Raw genomic sequence first — 22,501 nt, forward strand, 5'->3', positions numbered from 1 at the left:
GGATTGACAAGATTGATGCCCATGATGCTCTCTTTCTCCTTACAAGATGCCTGTCTCTCCCTAAGTTGACCTACTTTCTGAGATGTTCTCCATCCTACAGCAGCCCTAAGTTAAATGTGTATGACACCCTTCTGAGGTCCATGCTGGTGAAAGTCCTGAACCTGCCATTGGACGACTCTCAGTGGGAGCAAGCAACCCTTCCTGTAAGACTCGGCGGCCTTGGTGTCCGCACAGCCTCCCAAATTGCTCTACCAGCCTTCCTTTCCTCCTCTCATGCATCGCACGACCTCGTCAGAGATATTTTACCTGCAACCCTGAGAGATTCAGCAGGAATACACGATCCTGCTTTCACTGAATGTTCAAATCAGTGGAATGTTCTTGCAGCCCCAGAAACCATTATAGAGCCAACAAAACAACACAAACAGTCCGGCTGGGACCACCCTCTAGTGGAAAAAGTAGCTGATGCCATGCTAAGCGTCGCAACATCAGACAAGGAGAAAGCCCGCCTCAGAGCAGTGTCTGCCCCCCATGCAGGAGACTTCCTCCTGGCAGTACCCATGTCTGCAATGGGCACGCGCCTAGATCCAGAATCCCTTCGTGTAGCAGTGGCCCTCCGCCTTGGTGCCCCAATTCACACTGAATACAAGTGTATTTGCAACAGGGTGGAAGCAGACCAATACGGACTGCATGGGTTGCATTGCGGAAGCACAAAGGGCTGGCATGCAAGACACAACGAGGTCAATGACATCATCAAGAGAAGCCTCGTCTCAGCTGGGTGCCCAGCGGAGAGAGAACCTCGCATCCTAGGGGTCCAAAACCCGGATTTCCCAGCACTTCGCCCTGATGGCATCACCATATACTCATGGAAGGAGGGTAGACAGTTGGTGTGGGACTACACATGTGTATCCACCCTGGCTGACACCTATGTACACTTCGGAGCTGATCAAGCAGGTGGGGCGGCCAACCACAGGGAAACAGCAAAATCACTCAAGTACAGGCGACTGGAAGGTCAATACCTCTTTGTTCCCATAGCGTCTGAGACGCATGGCCCCTGGGGCAAGAGTGCCTTGGGATTTCTCAAGGAATTGGGGTCCAAGCTCATTGACGTCACCAGAGACCCAAGGGCTTCCAGTTTTTTATTTCAGCGTCTCAGTGTGGCGATCCAGAGGGGAAATGCTTGCTGCGTCCTCGGTTCCTGTCCAGAAGCGGAGGAGCTTCAAGAGATCCATAACCTTTAGGCATTTGTCTTGTATGTTTTGTAACCTTTAAATACACAATAAAGGAAAAAAAAAAGGGAAGGGGGTGGTAGGAGAAAAGCACACAGAAACTGTATTGGAGGGAATACACATTCCCTCCAATGCGTTATGTGTGGTTTCCTCCGAGGCTATGGGTCCCCCTTCTTCCAGCCAGAGGTGGTACTCCCTATATATATATATATATATATATATATATATATATATATATATATATATATATATATATATATATATATATATGTCGTACCTAGTAGCCAGAACTCACTTTTTGGCCTACTATTCAAGGCCCGATTTGCCTAATAAGCCAAGTTTTCCTGAATTAACATATTTTTTCTAATTTTTTTCTTATGAAATGATAAAGCTACCCATTTCATTATGTATGAGGTCAATTTTTTTTTATTGGAGTTAAAATTAACGTAGATATATGACCGAACCTAACCAACCCTACCTAACCTAACCTAACCTATCTTTATAGGTTAGGTTTGGTTAGGTAGCCGAAAAAGTTAGGTTAGGTTAGGTTAGGTAGGTTAGGTAGTCGAAAAACAATTAATTCATGAAAACTTGGCTTATTAGGCAAATCGGGCCTTGAATAGTAGGCCAAAAAGTGAGTTCTGGCTACTAGGTACGACATATATATATATATATATATATATATATGTCGTACCTAGTAGCCAGAACGCACTTTTTGGCCTACTATGCAAGACCTGATTTGCCTACTAAGCCAAGTTTTCCTGAATTAATATATTTTCTCTAATTTTTTTCTTATGAAATGATAAAGCTACCCATTTCATTATGTATGAGGTCAATTTTTTTTTATTGGAGTTAAAATTAACGTAGATATATGACCGAACCTAACCAACCCTACCTAACCTAACCTAACCTATCTTTATAGGTTAGGTTAGGTTAGGTAGCCGAAAAAGTTAGGTTAGGTAGTCGAAAAAACATTAACAGCCGCGTCCAACAGTCTGGTTGATCAGTCCAGCAACCAGGAGGCCTGGTCGACGACCGGGCCGCGGGGACGCTAAGCCCCGGAAGCACCTCAAGGTAACCTCAAGGTATAGTTGGCTGAGAAGTGCGTTCTGGCTACTAGGTACGACATATATATATATATATATATATAGACATATATAATATATATATATATATATATATATATATATATATATATATATATATATATATATATATATATATATATATATATATATTAGTATATTTTGGTAGCAGTCTTTCCTGTAGACATATATTATTAAATATGATTAATAAGATTAATAATTCTAACACGAATTTTCTCAATCTTTCGTACATTACGCTTCACTGTTGGAGGTAAATCAAAAATCACTTCTCCAAAATTCATTTTTATTTCTAGTCTGACGCGACACGGGCGCGTTTCGTAAAACTTATTACATTTTCAAAGACTTCACAAATACACAACTGATTAGAACTTACATATCTCTGCTATTATATCTACATTTGAGTGAGGTGGGAGGGGTGATGTGGCATTAACACAAGACAGAACATGAGGGGATATTAATAGGGTATTAAAAGTATCAACACAAGACAGAACAGAAACAATGGGTATTGAATAGAAGTGTTTGTAGAAAGCCTATTGGTCCATATTTCTTGATGCTTCTATATTGGAGCGGAGTCTTGAGGTGGGTAGAATATAGTTGTGCAATAATTGGCTGTTGATTGCTGGTGTTGACTTCTTGATGTGTAGTGCCTCGCAAACGTCAAGCCGCCTGCTATCGCTGTATCTATCGATGATTTCTGTGTTGTTTACTAGGATTTCTCTGGCGATGGTTTGGTTATGGGAAGAGATTATATGTTCCTTAATGGAGCCCTGTTGCTTATGCATCGTTAAACGCCTAGAAAGAGATGTTGTTGTCTTGCCTATATACTGGGTTTTTTGGAGCTTACAGTCCCCAAGTGGGCATTTGAAGGCATAGACGACGTTAGTCTCTTTTAAAGCGTTCTGTTTTGTGTCTGGAGAGTTTCTCATGAGTAGGCTGGCCGTTTTTCTGGTTTTATAGTAAATCGTCAGTTGTATCCTCTGATTTTTGTCTGTAGGGATAACGTTTCTATTAACAATATCCCTACAGACAAAAATCAGAGGATACAACTGACGATTTACTATAAAACCAGAAAAACGGCCAGCCTACTCATGAGAAACTCTCCAGACACAAAACAGAACGCTTTAAAAGAGACTAACGTCGTCTATGCCTTCAAATGCCCACTTGGGGACTGTAAGCTCCAAAAAACCCAGTATATAGGCAAGACAACAACATCTCTTTCTAGGCGTTTAACGATGCATAAGCAACAGGGCTCCATTAAGGAACATATAATCTCTTCCCATAACCAAACCATCGCCAGAGAAATCCTAGTAAACAACACAGAAATCATCGATAGATACAGCGATAGCAGGCGGCTTGACGTTTGCGAGGCACTACACGTCAAGAAGTCAACACCAGCAATCAACAGCCAATTATTGCACAACTATATTCTACCCACCTCAAGACTCCGCTCCAATATAGAAGCATCAAGAAATATGGACCAATAGGCTTTCTACAAACACTTCTATTCAATACCCATTGTTTCTGTTCTGTCTTGTGTTGATACTTTTAATACCCTATTAATATCCCCTCATGTTCTGTCTTGTGTTAATGCCACATCACCCCTCCCACCTCACTCAAATGTAGATATAATAGCAGAGATACGTAAGTTCTAATCAGTTGTGTATTTGTGAAGTCTTTGAAAATGTAATAAGTTTTACGAAACGCGCCCGTGTCGCGTCAGACTAGAAATAAAAATGAATTTTGGAGAAGTGATTTTTGATTTACCTCCAACAGTGAAGCGTAATGTACGAAAGATTGAGAAAATTCGTGTTAGAATTATTAATCTTACTTTTTCGGTCATATTTAATAATATATATATATATATATATATATATATATATATATATATATATATATATATATATATATATATATATATATATATATATATATATATATATATATATATATATATATATCTTCCCATATTAACAGGGACTTGATGAAATTAACGTCTAAATGACCCCTCACTTGCTCTAGTGCTCTTGGGAGGTGGTGATCTTTGTGGTATTTAAATACTCCGAAATTACCATCTCTTTTAAGGGTCTGAGCAGGTGGTGGAGAGGGTTAAGGCGTACCTGTTATGCCAGTTGCTGGAAGGCTTCTGTGCTGGCTAGGGTTCGAGTCTCCTGGTGGGAAAGTGTTCTAAAGTTGTATACTTGACTCTCGTGTTTAGGAGAGTTGTGCCTTAAGCATAGACACTGTGTCTTCCCATATTAACAGGGACTTGATGAAATTAACGTCTAAATGACCCCTCACTTGCTCTAGTGCTCTTGGGAGGTGGTGATCTTTGTGGTATTTAAATACTCCGAAATTACCATCTCTTTTAAGGGTCTGAGCAGGTGGTGGAGAGGGTTAAGGCGTACCTGTTATGCCAGTTGCTGGAAGGCTTCTGTGCTGGCTAGGGTTCGAGTCTCCTGGTGGGAAAGTGTTCTAAAGTTGTATACTTGACTCTTGTGTTTAGGAGAGTTGTGCCTTAAGCATAGACACTGTCTTCCCATATTAACAGGGACTTGATGAAATTAACGTCTAAATGACCCCTCACTTGCTCTAGTGCTCTTGGGAGGTGGTGATCTTTGTGGTATTTAAATACTCCGAAATTACCATCTCTTTTAAGGGTCTGAGCAGGTGGTGGAGAGGGTTAAGGCGTACCTGTTATGCCAGTTGCTGGAAGGCTTCTGTGCTGGCTAGGGTTCGAGTCTCCTGGTGGGAAAGTGTTCTAAAGTTATATATATATATATATATTTGCGAACAAGCCTGAATGGTCCCCAGGCATATATGCAACTGAAAACTCCACACCCCAGAAGTGACTCGAACCCAAACTGAGTTTTCAGTTGCATATATGCCTTGGGACCATTCAGGCTTGTTTGCATTTGTTTTGCTCACGTGGCCCCCAAAAATGAGGTGATTTGATAAAATACTATGCCCAAGACTACCAGCAAAGCTGAGCCGTCGGGATGATGGGCAAATAGCCTGGGCTACCATCATCTTTTGTGCGGTCGTGATGGTCGAGCAGTTAAGGTCTCCTGTACACCAGTTGCATCGAATGAAGTATACTTTATGTTAGACAATTTTTTAATTCATTAATTAAGGAGGAAATTCCATATATATTGGGTGTTTTTGTGTATGGCGCGTTTGTTTACATTTAGTCAGACTCGAGAAATATCAGAGAAATATCGAGAAATACTTCTGGTGTGATACCCCTGCGGGTTCCATTATGTCTATCTAAACAAGAGTTTCAAAACATGATTAGAATTTATGAAAAAGGTTTTGTAAGAGTAACTAGCACAAGAGAATGTGTGGAGTGAGTGTGTATATCATGTATACACAAAATGGTCGAGCCCCAAGGCCGGCCCCTTTGTGGGAAATAGCATTATGATCAAATAATAGGGAAGATGGTGCAAGGTAGGGAAAATGGTGAAGGATAAAAAGGTTGTGTAGGGGAGAGTAAGTGGTGTAGGGTAGGGAAGGTAGTAAAGTTACATAGCATACATAAATATTTATCAACAAAATAAAAACTACTAAATTAACGAAGCCTTATTTGCGCATTTTACTGTTTATATATTTCAACTTTGAGTTAAAATACTGAGCCGAAACGCTGCGCGTACTAGTTAGTGGCTTTACAAGATTGTAATTACTATGCTATGTATACCTTGAGGTTACCTTGAGGTGCTTCCGGGGCTTAGTGTCCCCGCGGCCCGGTCGTCGACCAGGCCTCCTGGTTGCTGGACTGATCAACCAGACTGTTGGACGCGGCTGCTTGCAGCCTGACGTATGAATCACAGCCTGGTTGATCAGGTATCCTTTGGAGGTGCTTATCCAGTTTTCTCTTGAACACTGTGAGGGGTCGGCCAGTTATGCCCCTTATGTGTAGCGGAAGCGTGTTGAACAGTCTCGGGCCTCTGATGTTGATAGTTCTCTCTTGAACACTGAGGGGTCGGCCAGTTATGTCCCTTATGTGTAGCGGAAGCGTGTTGAACAGTCTCGGGCCTCTGATGTTGATAGTTCTCTCTTGAACACTGAGGGGTCGGCCAGTTATGTCCCTTATGTGTAGCGGAAGCGTGTTGAACAGTCTCGGGCCTCTGATGTTGATAGTTCTCTCTTGAACACTGAGGGGTCGGCCAGTTATGCCCCTTATGTGTAGCGGAAGCGTGTTGAACAGTCTCGGGCCTCTGTTCTCTCAGAGTACCTGTCGCACCTCCGCTTTTCAACGGGGGTATTCTGCACATCCTGCCATGTCTTCTGGTCTCATGTGATGTTATTTCTGTGTGCAGGTTTGGGACCAGCCCCTCTAATATTTTCCACGTGTAAATTATTATGTATCTCTCCCGCCTGCGCTCAAGGGAGTACAGATTTAGGCTCTTTAGTCGGTACCAATAGTTTAGATGTTTTACTGAGTGGATTCTAGCAGTAAAGGATCTCTGCACGCTCTCCAGGTCAGCAATTTCTCCAGCTTTGAAAGGGGCTGTCATTGTGCAGCTGTACTCCACTCTAGAGAGCATTGTGTATCCTCACAATACCAATGTACTTTCTTGTATATATACAAATAAATAAATAAATAAGTTAGAGAAGATGGTGAAGGGTCGGGAAGTTGATTGACTCTTTTTTATTATTAACAGGCTTAGGTATACACAACACTATACGGCTGCTGCTCTATTCTATCTGAAGGATTGCAAAATGTAAATAAAAAACTAACTACAAGTGTGCCTTTTTTGTTATTAAGCCCGATACGATAGTTTACCGCGAAAGTATACTTTACCCCTGAGCATAATTCAGGTTTGCATCAGTTTAGTGTCAGTATAAAGTGTAAGTTTGAGCATTATTACAGATGGTTTACCTCGTAGTAATCTGTAATTTTTTCACAAAAGTTATTTGTTACCCAAAATATTTGTATTTTTGTGTGTATTTTAAATAAAAAATACACAAAATTTTATTTTTGCTAATTATGAAGAAAGACTAACTTAGTGCTCTTTTTTGAGACAAAAATAGACACTTTTGAATTCAATTATTCATTTATTGAAGAAAAATAAAATAAGAGACAATATCAATACTAAAGTCATAATCAAACTAAAGTTCGTAATGCCTTAATACAACATATCCAAAATTATTAATGCAGAGTAGGATTCGAATCCCTGGACTAGGAATTCCCTCTCACCCACAGTACCAATTGCTTCCAGGCCTAAGTAGGCCTATGAGAGGCATTGACAGGACTAGTTAGACACGGGTCTCTGGAGGCCCTCTAGTAATACTGGAGAGGAACGCTGGCATCTCAAGAACACACTCAACTTTCACTTCTTCACAAGACGTTATTTACAAGTTCTCTGCGGCTCTCCTCTTCCGGCCGAACGTGTGACTGAAACCAAGTCCAAAACTGTTGGACCTGTTGGAAATAAAGTTTTGTTTTAACATTTAAGAGAGAAATATTAATTAATGAAGGTTCTTCACGAGACAAACTTTTAGCTGAAAACATCAAATATAATCTTACGTTAAAAGGAAGACTATATGCCACTTACAAACTGTATATCAACACATGACAGGATCTATAGTAATGACACTGACGGATGTTGTACTGGGGCAAATTGCACATGTTTACAGTGAAGGGTGTAGCAGGTGTTTAGACTGAAGGGTGTAACAGGTGTTAACAGCGAAGTGTGACGAGAACAGCTGGAAGAGAGGCCTACCTGCCGCCTCCACCCCGGGAGTGTTGAAAACCGGCGGTGATGGAGGTCTGTTTGTTGGGCTTGAACTCGTAACCCAAATTGGCTCCCACGTTCCTCTCGCTCCCAAGGCTGCATCATGGTATACAGATTACTACATTATCTGTGCTACTGTATAATTTATTGTACTAAATATTTGTATATATGATCTATATATAGATGAATATTTATCAAAATATAAAAACTGTGCTATATTAACGAATCTTAATTTGTACATTTTACTGTTTATATATTTCAACTTTGAGTTAAAATACTGAGCCAAAGTGTACCAACAGTTTACAATAACAATGATAAACAGTGGAATATGGTTGTCTTACCCGGGAACTTTGGTGCGGTCAACACTGAGGCCGCCTTGGATTGTGTGTTTGTCGAAGGTGTGACCCAAGTTGATGCTAGCGCTGTCTCGCCGAGCCCTGCAACACATGCAACACTTCATATATCACAGTCCCCAGGCCCGTGCAATACAGAGAACACACTACATATTATAGTCCCCTGAGCCTTGCAACACATAGAACACTACACATGTTAGTCTTATTACACCTCTCTGCCTTTTTTATAACATTTACACAACTCTTCCTCTAAGATTTTTATTAGCAATTCGTTACACAAGTATAATATATTATGCTGTGAGGAGAGTCCACTTACCCACCACCCAGGTGTTCAGTGTTGGCGGATCCGGATACTGTGGTCTGTCGCTTTCTTCGTTCATGACTCAATCCATCTTCACCAGAGTTTAGGGACGGTTCTCGTCCCTCGTCTTGCACCAAATATGGATCAAGCTCCTCGTCCGACGTGTAAATTGGCGCCAGATTGGTATCTTGTGTTGGTGTGTTGGTGAGCTGCAGTGACGAGCCCTGGAGGGGGCTGCCTGTCACCACTGCTAGGAGCAGGGCGCTCACTGTGAGTGTTGTCTGCATGTTAGACTTGCTGAGGACAGTGGTGACGGACTCTCGGCTCCAGCAGGTTATATACTCCTGGACAAATTGTGGGAAATACCCTCAACCAACAACAGCAAAATGATTTGTTGTCATTTTCTGATCGTGTCCTTGACTGTGAGACGCAACAATCTGTCCTGCTTGGAGTTCCCGTCACTATTTTCCCAGTGTTATTGAAACGTTCCCTCTGCTGAAGTAAAAACAAATATTTTTAGATTTTTTGGAAGGCAATCATCGACTTGTATCTATTTATACATTTCATAGTATATTATCATTATACATGTTTGAGTAAAATGTTAAATTAAGGAGTCTGTATGGAAGCATTATAACCTAGACTACGATAATGCTGAGGCAGTATGGTCATCCAGAGACTGACTCCATATATACTGTTATTACCTCACCTAACAGTACATACCTATACGTGTCTTCGAGGGACAGATGTTTAGCTCTTAATGCCCCGCTCCCCCGCTCCCCCCCCCCCCCCCCCCCGTACAAGCCGTGGTTTACATGTTACATGACGTTTGAATTCTTTGCCGAAACTGGCTTTAAAGTTGTGGCTCGTGGTGGCTTCCAAACCTTCTTTCAGAGCATTTCTCTTGTTGGACATGCTCGTACTACTTGCACAGGGTACGAGCATGTCCTTATATTTCCTCGACTCGTGTGAGTAAATATATTCAGGAAGGCATTCAACCTAGTCTTAGACGAGAGTGGGATCAAGCAACACAACAGTCAGACTTATACATGTGCAGTAAGCATGCGCAATGCAACAGAGGTACCACTACCAGCATTCTTATCCTCGTACATCGCTGCCTGCTAATTAGTAGTGAAGATCCTGACAGAGCACATGAGGGACCCGGAAGGAGCTCACGATGTAGAGGTTACCGAAGGAGCCAGTTAGTGGGATACACACTAGCTGGCCCACCCACCCCTCGCCCCGACCACCAGCGCCAAAAGATCACAGACAAGCTCACTAGGAGAGTCCCATAAGGGAAAAGTTTATGTAAATAATGCTCGAAAATGCATTTGCGAGAACAAAGACCGCCTCCTAGTGGCAAATGCACACTCCATGCAGGGAATTTATAATCTGCCGTACTCAACTCAACTCTGGGAAATCTCCTTAATCACGACACTCATCGTATTGGTGTAGCCCTTCGTCTTGCCGTCCCTGTCCTCACCGTACACAGGTGTAGCTATGGAAAAGAATTAGGCAGATCAATACAGCCATCACAGTCATATGTTGTAAATCATAGGGGGCAAGACCTTAAGAAATCTATGGCGTTATCAAGAGGAGCCTCGCCACAGTCCGCTGCCCGGCACAAAGATAACTGCACCTATACAGCTCCAGCGGCACTCAGAAGTGTTCGGACGGGGTCGCAATGCTTCCCCTGGAAGGATGGTAAGCTAGTGATGTGGGACTACACACGTGCCTCCACACTGGTCAGTACCTATACCTTCAATACAGAGCAATTGATAGAGCTGGCGAAGCTGCTTTCAGGGTAACCCAGCAAGTCACTTGATACAGAGGTCTGGCACATTGCTACAGTTTTGTTCCGATTGGCTTGGCAACCCTTTATTCGTGGGGCAAAAGAGGACTGAAGTTCCTGAGAACTGGGCGATAAACTAATTAGGATTACAAAAGACCAAAGAGCGACAAGTGCAGAGACCGGGTCGCCCAGGGCAACGAGAGAGCCAGAAGAAGACAAATTGAAAAGCAGAGACGGACTTACAACAACACACAGAGACAGACAGACAGATAGAGACAGGTAGAGATAGAGAGAGAGAGAAGGAAAGATAACAGAAGAGAGAGGGGTATGTTTGAAGAGCGAGAAGGAGAATGGAGGATATTTAAAAAGAGAGAGAGAGAGAGAGAGAGAGAGAGGGGGGTATGTTTGAAAAATGAGAAGGAGAATGGAGGATATTTAAATATGGGAAAGGAGAGAGAGAGAGAGAGAGAGAGAGAGAGAGAGAGAGAGAGAGAGAGAGAGAGAGAGAGAGAGAGAGAGAGAGAGAGAGAGAGAGAGAGAGAGAGAGAGAGAGAGAGAGAGAGAGAGAGAGAGAGAGAGAGAGAGAGAGAGAGAGAGAGAGAGAGAGAGAGAGAGAGAGAGAGAGAGAGAGAGAGAGAGAGAGAGAGAGAGAGAGAGAGAGAGAGAGAGAGAGAGAGAGAGAGAGAGAGAGAGAGAGAGAGAGAGAGAGAGAGAGAGAGAGAGAGAGAGAGAGAGAGAGAGAGAGAGAGAGAGAGAGAGAGAGAGAGAGAGAGAGAGAGAGAGAGAGAGAGAGAGAGAGAGAGAGAGAGAGAGAGAGAGAGAGAGAGAGAGAGAGAGAGAGAGAGAGAGAGAGAGAGAGAGAGAGAGAGAGAGAGAGAGAGAGAGAGAGAGAGAGAGAGAGAGAGAGAGAGAGAGAGAGAGAGAGAGAGAGAGAGAGAGAGAGAGAGAGAGAGAGAGAGAGAGAGAGAGAGAGAGAGAGAGAGAGAGAGAGAGAGAGAGAGAGAGAGAGAGAGAGAGAGAGAGAGAGAGAGAGAGAGAGAGAGAGAGAGAGAGAGAGAGAGAGAGAGAGAGAGAGAGAGAGAGAGAGAGAGAGAGAGAGAGAGAGAGAGAGAGAGAGAGAGAGAGAGAGAGAGAGAGAGAGAGAGAGAGAGAGAGAGAGAGAGAGAGGAGAGAGAGAGAGAGAGAGAGAGAGAGAGAGAGAGAGAGAGAGAGAGAGAGAGAGAGAGAGAGAGAGAGAGAGAGAGAGAGAGAGAGAGAGAGAGGAGAGAGAGAGAGAGAGAGAGAGAGAGAGAGAGAGAGAGAGAGAGAGAGAGAGAGAGAGAGAGAGAGAGAGAGAGAGAGAGAGAGAGAGAGAGAGAGAGAGAGAGAGAGAGAGAGAGAGAGAGAGAGAGAGAGAGAGAGAGAGAGAGAGAGAGAGAGAGAGAGAGAGAGAGAGAGAGAGAGAGAGAGAGAGAGAGAGAGAGAGAGAGAGAGAGAGAGAGAGAGAGAGAGAGAGAGAGAGAGAGAGAGAGAGAGAGAGAGAGAGAGAGAGAGAGAGAGAGAGAGAGAGAGAGAGAGAGAGAGAGAGAGAGAGAGAGAGAGAGAGAGAGAGAGGAGAGAGAGAGAGAGAGAGAGAGAGAGAGAGAGAGAGAGAGGAGAGAGAGAGAGAGAGAGAGAGAGAGAGAGAGAGAGAGAGAGAGAGAGAGAGAGAGAGAGAGAGAGAGAGAGAGAGAGAGAGAGAGAGAGAGAGAGAGAGAGAGAGAGGGGGGGGAGGGGGGGGGGTGGAAAGGGACGAGAAGTATTAAATATATGGAGAGGGGAGAAAGATGGAGAGGGTGGGAGAGAGGGAAGGAGAGGAGGAATATGGGGTGCACAATAACACAGGACCTCACACACGTCACACACACACCAGGAAGGCGGGCGCTGAGAACCCTCACTCAGCAACACACGCAAAAAATGCTTCCAGAACCAATACAAAGAGGTCGGTACACTCACCTTGCCCCGTCATCCTCCAGCACTCATCTTCACCGTCATCATCCTCCAGCACTCATCTTCACCGTCATCATCCTCCAGCACTCATCTTCACCGTCATCATCCTCTAGCACTCATCTTCACCGTCATCATCCTCCAGCACTCACCTTCACCGTCATCATCCTCCAGCACTCACCTTCACCGTCATCATCCTCCAGCACTCCGCCCTTCTCCCGTCTTCAGAATATCATCAGTCTAGAGCAGGAATCTCAACGAGCCATGAAAATGTTCAAAATGAAACGAAAAGGATCAAATATATTCTTATCTACAAAAAAGAAAAAGAAAAAATGCTGACGCATAAGCCAGGGATCCAATTATTGTGTAAATATATTTTACTAGCGGCATGAACTCAGAGTTCTCGGAAAACTGGTTCCGGAGTGCCCGATGAAGCATTGTGTGAGATCAACGGCAAGTTCCCGTAATTCCGAAATGGTTATTTATGCTGTCGGTGGGTGCGGGAGATTCCCATTGGTTATCCTGATCTATATAACCTCCTGGAGCCGAGAGTCCGTCACCACTGTCCTCAGCAAGTCTAACATGCAGACAACACTCACAGTGAGCGCCCTGCTCCTAGCAGTGGTGACAGGCAGCCCCCTCCAGGGCTCGTCACTGCAGCTCACCAACACACCAACACAAGATACCAATCTGGCGCCAAATTACACGTCGGACGAGGAGCTTGATCCATATTTAGTGCAAGACGAGGGACGAGAACCGTCCCTAAACTCTGGTGAAGATGGTTTGAGTCATGAACGAAGAAAGCGACAGACCACAGTATCCGGATCCGCCAACACTGAACACCTGGGTGGTGGGTAAGTGGACTCTCCTCACAGCTTAATATATTATACTTGTGTAACGAATTGCTAATAAAATCATTAGAGGAAGAGTTGTGTAAATGTTATAAGAAAGGCAGAGAGGTGTAATAGGACTAACATGTGTAGTGTTGTATGTGTTGCAAGGCTCAGAGGGACTATAATATGTAGAGTGTTCTCTGTATTGTAAAGGTCTAGGGACTATGACATGTAGTGTGTTGAAAGGGTCTGGGAACTATAACATATGAAGTGTTGCATGTGTTGCAGGGCTCGGCGAGACAGCGCTAGCATCAACTTGGGTCACACCGTCAACAAACACACAATCCAAGGCGGCCTCAGTGTTGACCGCACCAAAGTTCCCGGGTAAGACAACCATATTCCACTGTTTATCATTGTTATTGTAAACTGTTGGTACACTTTGGCTCAGTATTTTAACTCAAAGTTGAAATATATAAACAGTAAAATGGACAAGTAAAGCTTTGTTAATTTAGTACAGTTTTTGTTTTGTTGATAAATATTTATCTATATATAGATCATATAAACAAAGATTCAGTACAATAAATTATACAGTAGCACAGATAATGTAGTAATCTGTATACCATGATGCAGCCTTGGGAGTGAGAGGAACGTGGGAGCCAATTTGGGTTACGAGTTCAAGCCCAACAAACAGACCTCCATCACCGCCGGTTTTCAACACTCCCGGGGTGGAGGCCGCAGGTAGGCCTCTCTTCCAGCTGTTCTCGTCACACTTCGCTGTTAACACCTGCTACACCCTTCAATCTAAACACCTGCTACACGCTTCAGTCTAAACACCTGCTACACGCTTTTCTATAAACATGAGCAAATGATCCATTACAACATCCGCCAGTGTCATTACTATAGATTCTGTCATGTATTCATATACAGTTTATAAGTGTTATAAAGTCTGCATTTCCTCGTAAGATTATATTTGATATTTTCATCGCAGCTCAAAGTTTGTCTCGTGAGGAACCTTCATTAATTATTATTTCTCATTTAAATGTTACAACAAAACTTTATTTCCAACAGATCCAACAATTTTGGAGTTGGTTTCAGTCACACGTTCGGCCGGAAGAGGAGATCCACAGAGAACTTGTAAATAACGTCTTGAGAAGAAGTGAAAGTTGAGTGTGTTCTTAAGATGCCAGCGTTCCTCTCCAGTGTTACTAGAGGGCCTCCAGAGACCCGCGTCTAACTAGTCCTGTCAACGCCTCTCATATTAATAGGCCTACCTTGGCCTGGAAGCAACTGGGAGTGTGGAGTCACAAGGAATTCTTAGTCTAGAGGTTCGAATTCTACAATACATTGTTATTTCTTTCATCATTTCATTATGAACATTAGTTCAATAGGGCCCATAATGTTATCATTGAACAATATTATAGACGTATTTAAATAAATTTAACAATAAATAGAACGGCTTTTTATTATTATCTGGATAATCTTTAGTATGTTGGTCTCTTGTGTTACTTTGTTATGCTCACATGCTGACCAAAGTCTGGTGAGGGTGACGTTACAAGCCATGTTACAAGCATGTTACAAGTATGTTACAAGCATGTTACAAGTACTGCCATATCTTCCCCTCTTGTTGTTGCTGTTCCTTACTCGTGTACCGTCTTAATGGATGAGCATCTTGACGCTTCGACGAAGGAGCAAATTACCAGCAGGAATATCGGAAACGTCAAGAGCCAATGTGACGTGACGGAGATGCTGGAGCACGGAGCACGGAGCACACACACACACACACACACACCTCAATCATCTACCAATGAATGAATTAATGAACTGTGAGGAAAAAGCGCCAAACCATTACGACTATATAGCACTGGGAAGGGGTCAGGATAAGGATTTGGGATGGGACGGGAAGGAAGGAATGGTGCCCAACCACTTGTGGACTGTCCAGGATTGAACGCCGACCTGCATGAAGCCAGTCCATCGCTCTACCGTCCAGCTCAAGTGGATGGGTAAAATCACTTGTCTCGCTTCGTGTGTCGTAGATATTATTTATACAGTATTCACACAGCCGTGAATATGCTGATATTTATATTAATAAAACATTCTCAAACATTAACACAACAACCCATTAAAACATTTTCAGATTCAGATTCAGATTCAGATGTTTATTCAGGTAAGGTATATACATACAAGTGATGTTACATTAATGGATTGACATATAGATAGAGCTAGTACATACAATGCCTAAAGCCACTATTACGCAATGCGTTTCGGGCAATTTTACCACCTTTTAAAGTATTCAGAGAAACAAACCTAACAATACTTAAACATTAACAGAATAAATTATCAGGAAAGTAGAAATAGCAGACTGTGAGTCACAATAACGTGGCTGAAGATATGATGACCAGACCATACACCACAAGATGAAGACACGACGACGTCTCGGTCCGTCGAAATAGCATTGACCCGTGTCAAGGTCTCCCATGTAGGTCAAGGTCCCCCATGTAGGTCAAGGTCCCCCATGTAGGTCAAGGTCCCCCATGTAGGTCAAGGTCCCCCATGTAGGTCAAGGTCTCCCTTGTAGGTCAAGGTCCCCCATGTAGGTCAAGGTCCCCCATGTAGGTCAAGGTCCCCCATGTAGGTCAAGGTCCCCCATGTAGGTCAAGGTCTCCCATGTAGGTCAAGGTCCCCCATGTAGGTCAAGGTCCCCCATGTAGGTCAAGGTCCCCCATGTAGGTCAAGGTCCCCCATGTAGGTCAAGGTCCTCCATGTAGGTCAAGGTCCCCCATGTAGGTCAAGGTCTTCCCTAATAACAGCCCAGGAAGCCAAAGTGGGAAACAAAAATCTTGTAATATATTGCCTGATAACTGAGTCACACTTGGCTAGGTCTTCAAGGTCAGTGAGTCAAACTGACAGTCTCTCGCCAGATCACTGTCTCAAGCTGACAGTCTCACACCAGTTCACTGTCTCAAGCTGACAGTCTCTCGCCAGATCACTGTCTCAAGCTGACAGTCTCACACCAGGTCACTGTCTCAAGCTGACAGTCCCACACCAGGTCACTGTCTCAAGCTGACAGTCCCACACCAGGTCACTGTCTCAAGCTGACAGTCCCACACTAAGTTACTGTCTCAAGCTGACAGTCTCACACCAGGTCACTGTCTCAAGCTGACAGTCTCACACCAGGTCACTGTCTCAAGCTGACCGTCCCACACCAGGTCACTGTCTCAAGCTGACAGTCCCACACTAAGTTACTGTCTCAAGCTGACAGTCTCACACCATGTCACTGTCTCAAGCTGACAGTCTCACACCAGGTCACTGTCTCAAGCTGACAGTCTCACACCAGGTCACTGTCTCAAGCTGACAGTCTCACACCAGGTCACTGTCTCAAGCTGACAGTCTCACACCAGGTCACTGTCTCAAGCTGACAGTCTCACACCAGGTCACTGTCTCAAGCTGACAGTCCCACACTAAGTTACTGTCTCAAGCTGACAGTCTCACACCAGGCCACTGTCTCAAGCTGACAGTCTCACACCAGGTCACTGTCTCAAGCTGACAGTCCCACACCAGGTCACTGTCTCAAGCTGACAGTCCCACACTAAGTTACTGTCTCAAGCTGACAGTCTCACACCAGGTCACTGTCTCAAGCTGACAGTCTCACACCAGGTCACTGTCTCAAGCTGACAGTCCCACACCAGGTCACTGTCTCAAGCTGACAGTCCCACACTAAGTTACTGTCTCAAGCTGACAGTCTCACACCAGGTCACTGTCTCAAGCTGACAGTCTCACACCAGGTCACTGTCTCAAGTTGACAGTCTCACACCAGGTCACTGTCTCAAGCTGACAGTCTCACACCAGGTCACTGTCTCAAGCTGACAGTCTCACACCAGGTCACTGTCTCAAGCTGACAGTCTCACACCAGGTCACTGTCTCAAGCTGACAGTCTCACACCAGGTCACTGTCTCAAGCTGACAGTCTCACACCAGGTCACTGTCTCAAGCTGACAGTCTCACACCAGGTCACTGTCTCAAGCTGACAGTCCCACACTAAGTTACTGTCTCAAGCTGACAGTCTCACACCAGGTCACTGTCTCAAGCTGACAGTCTCACACCAGGTCACTGTCTCAAGTTGACAGTCTCACACCAGGTCACTGTCTCAAGCTGACAGTCTCACACCAGGTCACTGTCTCAAGCTGACAGTCTCGCACCAGGTCACTGTCTCAAGCTGACAGTCCCACACCAGGTCACTGTCTCAAGCTGACAGTCCCACACCAGGTCACTGTCTCAAGCTGACAGTCCCACACTAAGTTACTGTCTCAAGCTGACAGTCTCACACCAAGTTACTGTCTCAAGCTGACAGTCTCTCACCAAGTCACTGTCTCAAGCTGACAGTCTCACACCAGGTCACTGTCTCAAGTTGACAGTCCCACACCAGGTCACTGTCTCAAGCTGACAGTCCCACACCAGGTCACTGTCTCAAGCTGACAGTCTCACACCAGGTTACTGTCTCAAGCTGACAGTCTCTCACCAAGTCACTGTCTCAAGCTGACAGTCTCACACCAAGTTACTGTCTCAAGCAACTCACACAACAGAGGACATGCAGCATCTTCACATTCACGAGGACATGCAGCATCTCCACATTCACGAGGACATGCAGCATCTCCACATTCACGAGGACATGCAGCATCTCCACATTCACGAGGACATGCAGCATCTCCATATTCACGAGGACATGCAGCATCTTCACATTCACGAGGACATGCAGCATCTTCACATTCTCACCAGACCCGAGATTCTAAATGTAAATTATTCATCTTCAATTCTTGATAAAACAAATTTAACGAATCAATGTCTGGAGGGATTACTCGCCCTCAAGAAATATTCATGTTCATCTTATACATATTTTCCTGACATCTTCACACCGAGAACGCGCAGGGAAGTGAACGCTTAAGCAGTTGGTTGAGGAGAACGTGTTCACACTGACACTGAGAATGACAAGCCAGCTGCACCTTCAGGACAAGTTCTGTCATAGACGCAGAGATGTAGTCACTGTGACATGACAGTGACAACACAACAGTTTCTGGGGTAAACCATAAAGTGCATACAATCATTTAGTAGCAATTATTTATATATTTATCAAGTAGATCTATGGATAATGATGCCACAGTAAGCTGAAGTGTGCAACAAGGAACAATCAAATAGTTACTGACTGTATCGGAAGTAATGTTTGACGTGACACGCAACAGCAGATATTGCACGTGTTGGTGAGTATTGGAACTCATTTATGTACACTTGTGTGAGTGTGTCGGCAGTGTGTGTGTGTGTAGGGTCTGTGTAGGTATAGTGTGTGTGTGTGTAGGGTCTGTGTAGGTACAGTGTGTGTGTGTAGGGTCTGTGTTGATATAGTGTGTGTGTGTGTGTGTGTGTGTGTGTGTGTAGGTATTGTGTGTGTGTAGGGTCTGTGTAGGTATAGTGTGTGTGTGTGTGTGTGTGTGTGTGTGTGTGTGTGTGTGTGTGTGTGTGTGTGTGTGTGTGTGTGTGTGTGTGTGTAGGGTCTGTGTAGGTATAGTGTAAGTGTGTGGGTGTGTAGGGTCTGTGTAGGTATAGCGTGTGTGTAGGGTCTGTGTAGGTATAGTGTGTGTGTGTGTGTGTGTGTGTGTGTGTGTGTGTGTGTGTGTGTGTGTGTGTGTGTGTGTGTGTGTGTGTGTGTGTGTGTGTGTAGGTATAGTGTGTGTGTAGGGTCTGTGTAGGTATAGTGTGTGTGTGTGTGTGTGTGTGTGTTGGTTCTGTGTGTGTGTTGGTTCTGTGTGTGTGTGTGTGTGTGTGTGTGTTGGTTATGTCTGTCTGTCTGTGTCTGTCTGTGTACGTACTCATCTAGGTGTGTTTGCTGGGGTTTGCGGGCTCTTTGGTCCCGTGGGTGGTGATAGTGGGTGGAGATGGTAGTAATCACAATTCTTTCCATCTCAAGTGCTTGAAATCTACTAGAGACGAGTCAAAGTTGGTTAAACATGAACGACTCTTTGGAAAGCCGTGTTGTGAATCCCCCATTGATCTGTGTTTCTCAAAATGTAAACAATTGGCTTTTGCAGTTATCGTTAAAGCAAGTTTCTTCAGAATAAACATTAAGTTAATTGGACGACAAATTAGATGAAAGTGATCTCTCATCCTTGTCAAAAATCGAGAATGAATCACCCTTACATCCTTCCACAACTCTGATAACTTGCCCGAGTCTAATGAATATGCAAGACAAGGGCTCTCTCGGGTCTTTTTTTTCCATTTTTAGAGAACCCTAATACTTCAAATACCCTAATACTGTCAAATACTTCATCTGGATCTGAGGAGTTATTTGACTTGAATTGTATTATTTGTTAAATAACTTACTATTGCCAGCCTGTTTCCTTCGCCATTATTAGTCTAAGTTAAAATGCTGTCATGTAGATTCCTTAATTACTTCCTTCTCCCCTTATTTATATTCAAAATTGTCTACAAACTTATATTACTTGCAATGTACTTCGACATGAATAGAGAGATATAAGCTGATGATTGCCTTTCAAAATATCTAGAAATATACGCATTATCGTAGTCAAGGTTATAATGCTTCCATACACTCTTAACATTTTACATAAACATGTACAATGATAATATACTATGAAATTAATAAATATATACAAGTCGATGATTGCCTTCCAAAAAATCTTAAAATATTTTTTTTCCTTCAGCAGAGGGAACGTTTCAATAATTCTGGGAAAATAGTGACGGGAACTCCAAGCAGGACAGATTGTTACGTTTCACAGTCAATGACACGATCAGACAATGACAACAAATCATTTTGCTGTTGTTGGTCGAGGGGTATTTCCCACAATTTGTCCAGGAGTATATAACCTGCTGGAGCCGAGAGTCCATCACCACTGTCCTCAGCAAGAGTTTAACATGCAGACAACATTCACAGTGAGCGCCCTGCTCCTAGCAGTGGTGACAGGCAGCCCCCTCCAGGGCTCGTCACTGCAGCTCACCAACACACCAACACAAGATACCAATCTGGCGCCAATTTACACGTCGGACGAGGAGCTTGATTCATATTTGGTGCAAGTCGAGGGACGAGAACCGTCCCTAAACTCTGGTGAAGATGGTTTGAGTCATGAACGAAGAAAGCGACAGACCACAGTATCCGGATCCGCCAACACTGAACGCCTGGGTGGTGGGTAAGTGGACTCTCCTCACAGCTTAATATATTATACTTGTGTAACGAATTGGAGATCACACACCGGCTCACTGCTTATATAGAAACAATAAGGGTTTTGGAGAGAAGTCTTTTATATCTACATCAATAAAAGATTTCTTTTTGACAGTCTGTCCTAGGTTGGAGGCCAGTCGCTTGGTGCTAAACTCACCTGGTAGCTTACTATGTAACCCTACCAGTTACCATGTAACCCCTATCAGTTACCATGTAACCCTACCAGTTACCATGTAACCCCTATCAGTTACCATGTAACCCTACCAGTTACCAAGTAACTCAGTTACATGGTTAAGTGGAAGGGATTGGCCAACACAGAGGGGTCAGGGTTGGCCCTATTGCTCCCCTTTACGGGATCAGGGCTCAAATGGGGAACCCACTGAAATCTGCGTAAATGAAATAGTGGCCTTGGAGTCCATACAGTTACATTATGTGTACATAATTATAAAAAATCAGATATTGATATGCAAAATGAATGTTCTTATAGCAGATTTGCATTCCACGAGCACCCTATACTTAAATGATGCAACTGGGTACCTCCTACTAGTATAAGGGACAAGATATGTAAGGGAATTGTTCTGTATGTTGAAGGGGTCGTGGAACATGGGATGTGTTCCACGAACTATATCTCATGTTCCACGGAACATGGGGTGTGTTCAGTGTATTTCAAGGGTCAGGGGACTATAACGTATGATATGTTGCATGTGTTGTAGGGCTCTGCGAGACAGCGCTACCATCAACTTGGGTCACACCTTCGACACACACAATCCAAGGCGGCCTCAGTGTTGACCGCACCAAAGTTCCCGGGTAAGACAACCATATTCCACTGTTTATCATTGTTTTTGTAAACTGTTGGTACACTTTGGCTCAGTATTTTAACTCAAAGTTGAAATATATAAACAGTAAAATGGACAAATTCATCTTCGTTAATTTAGTACAGTATATTTTTTATAAATATTTATCTATATATAGATCATATAAACAAAGATTCTGTACAATAAATTATACAGTAGCACAGATAATGTAGTAATTTGTATACCATGATGCAGCCTTGGGAGCGAGAGGAACGTGGGAGCCAGTTTGAGTTACGTGTATAAGCCCAACAGACAGACCTCCTTCACCGCCGGTGTTCAACACTCCCGGGGTGGAGGCGGCAGGTAGGCCTCTCTTCCAGCTGTTCTCGTCACACTTCGCTGTTAACACCTGTTACACCCTTCACTGTAAACATGTGCAAATGCCCATTACAACATCCGCCAGTGTCATTACTATAGATTCTGTCATGTATTCATATACAGTTTATAAGTGTTATAAAGTCTGCATTTCCTCGTAAGATTATATTTGATATTTTCATCGCAGCTCAGAGTTTGTCTCGTGAAGAACCTTCATTAATTATTATTTCTCATTTAAATGTTAAAGCAAAACTATTTCCAACAGGTCCAACAGTTTTGGACTTGGTTTCAGTCACACGTTCGACCGGAAGAGGAGAGCCACAGAGAACTTGTAAATAACGTCTTGTGAAGAAGTGAAAGTTGTGTTCTTAAGATGCCAGCGTTCCTCTCCAGTATCACTAGAGGACCTCCAGAGACCCGTGTCTAACTAGTCCTGTCAACGCCTCTTATAGAGCGTCTTTGTCCGAAGCCACAACTGGTTAGGTTAGTTAGCGATGAAGTTTAATACAAGTTTGAATCCTACTGTACAAAATTAATTTTGATTTGTTGTACTAAGCCATTATGAACTTCAATTTTATTATGCTTTAGATATTGATATTTACATGTATTATATTTCTGTTGAATAAAGTTTATCAATGAAGGCAAAATTTTCTAATTTATTTCTCACAAATAACTTTAATATTTATTATAATTAGCAAAAGACTACAACATGTTTTGATTTAATCTTTTTAGAGAAACATTTGCTGATGACTACGGAGGTAAACTATTTATAATAATGCTCAAACTTACACTTTATGACGACACTA

General features: G+C 43.4%; 2 protein-coding genes and 1 long non-coding RNA gene across 7 annotated transcripts in view; 1 reads left to right on the forward strand and 2 right to left on the reverse strand.

The window, feature by feature from the left end:
* LOC138372019 (uncharacterized) overlaps positions 1-22,342 on the forward strand; it is a 141,298-nt gene extending 118,956 nt beyond the window's left edge. Inside the window, exons 1-4 of one of the 5 annotated variants that reach the window (XM_069337082.1) lie at positions 12,932-13,326; positions 13,594-13,689; positions 13,936-14,043; positions 21,961-22,342. In XM_069337082.1, the coding sequence (XP_069193183.1) occupies positions 12,947-13,326; positions 13,594-13,689; positions 13,936-14,043; positions 21,961-22,030 (654 nt within the window). In that variant the 5' untranslated portion in view covers positions 12,932-12,946 and the 3' untranslated portion in view covers positions 22,031-22,342. Of the gene's footprint in view, positions 1-12,931; positions 13,327-13,593; positions 13,690-13,935; positions 14,044-14,373; positions 14,759-21,575; positions 21,684-21,960 lie in introns of those variants that run through there. The other 4 variants (XM_069337083.1, XM_069337081.1, XM_069337085.1 and 1 more) reach the window with 4 other exon arrangements.
* LOC123753297 (uncharacterized) overlaps positions 1-22,501 on the reverse strand; it is a 113,007-nt gene that overhangs the window by 50,254 nt on the left and 40,252 nt on the right. The window lies entirely within an intron of this gene.
* Positions 7,365-9,038, reverse strand: LOC138371942 (uncharacterized). Its single transcript, XM_069336984.1, has 4 exons — positions 8,734-9,038; positions 8,406-8,501; positions 8,053-8,160; positions 7,365-7,751 (listed from the first exon to the last, which is right to left on the reverse strand). The coding sequence occupies exons 1-4, from the start codon at positions 9,003-9,005 to the stop codon at positions 7,682-7,684; spliced, it is 546 nt and encodes a 181-aa protein (XP_069193085.1). The 5' UTR covers positions 9,006-9,038; the 3' UTR covers positions 7,365-7,681.

Source organism: Procambarus clarkii, chromosome 37, assembly GCF_040958095.1.
Source record: "Procambarus clarkii isolate CNS0578487 chromosome 37, FALCON_Pclarkii_2.0, whole genome shotgun sequence".
In the NCBI taxonomy this organism is placed as follows: domain Eukaryota; kingdom Metazoa; phylum Arthropoda; class Malacostraca; order Decapoda; family Cambaridae; genus Procambarus; species Procambarus clarkii.

Excerpts from the sequence above, each read along its gene's own strand:
- LOC138371942 (XM_069336984.1), bottom strand. The coding sequence starts at position 9,005 with ATGCAGACAACACTCACAGTGAGCGCCCTGCTCCTAGCAGTGGTGACA. Across the intron at positions 8,161-8,405 it reads GACCGCACCAAAGTTCCCGG|CCTTGGGAGCGAGAGGAACG; the intron begins GTAAGACAACCA and ends ACCATGATGCAG. Across the intron at positions 7,752-8,052 it reads TCCCGGGGTGGAGGCGGCAG|GTCCAACAGTTTTGGACTTG; the intron begins GTAGGCCTCTCT and ends TATTTCCAACAG.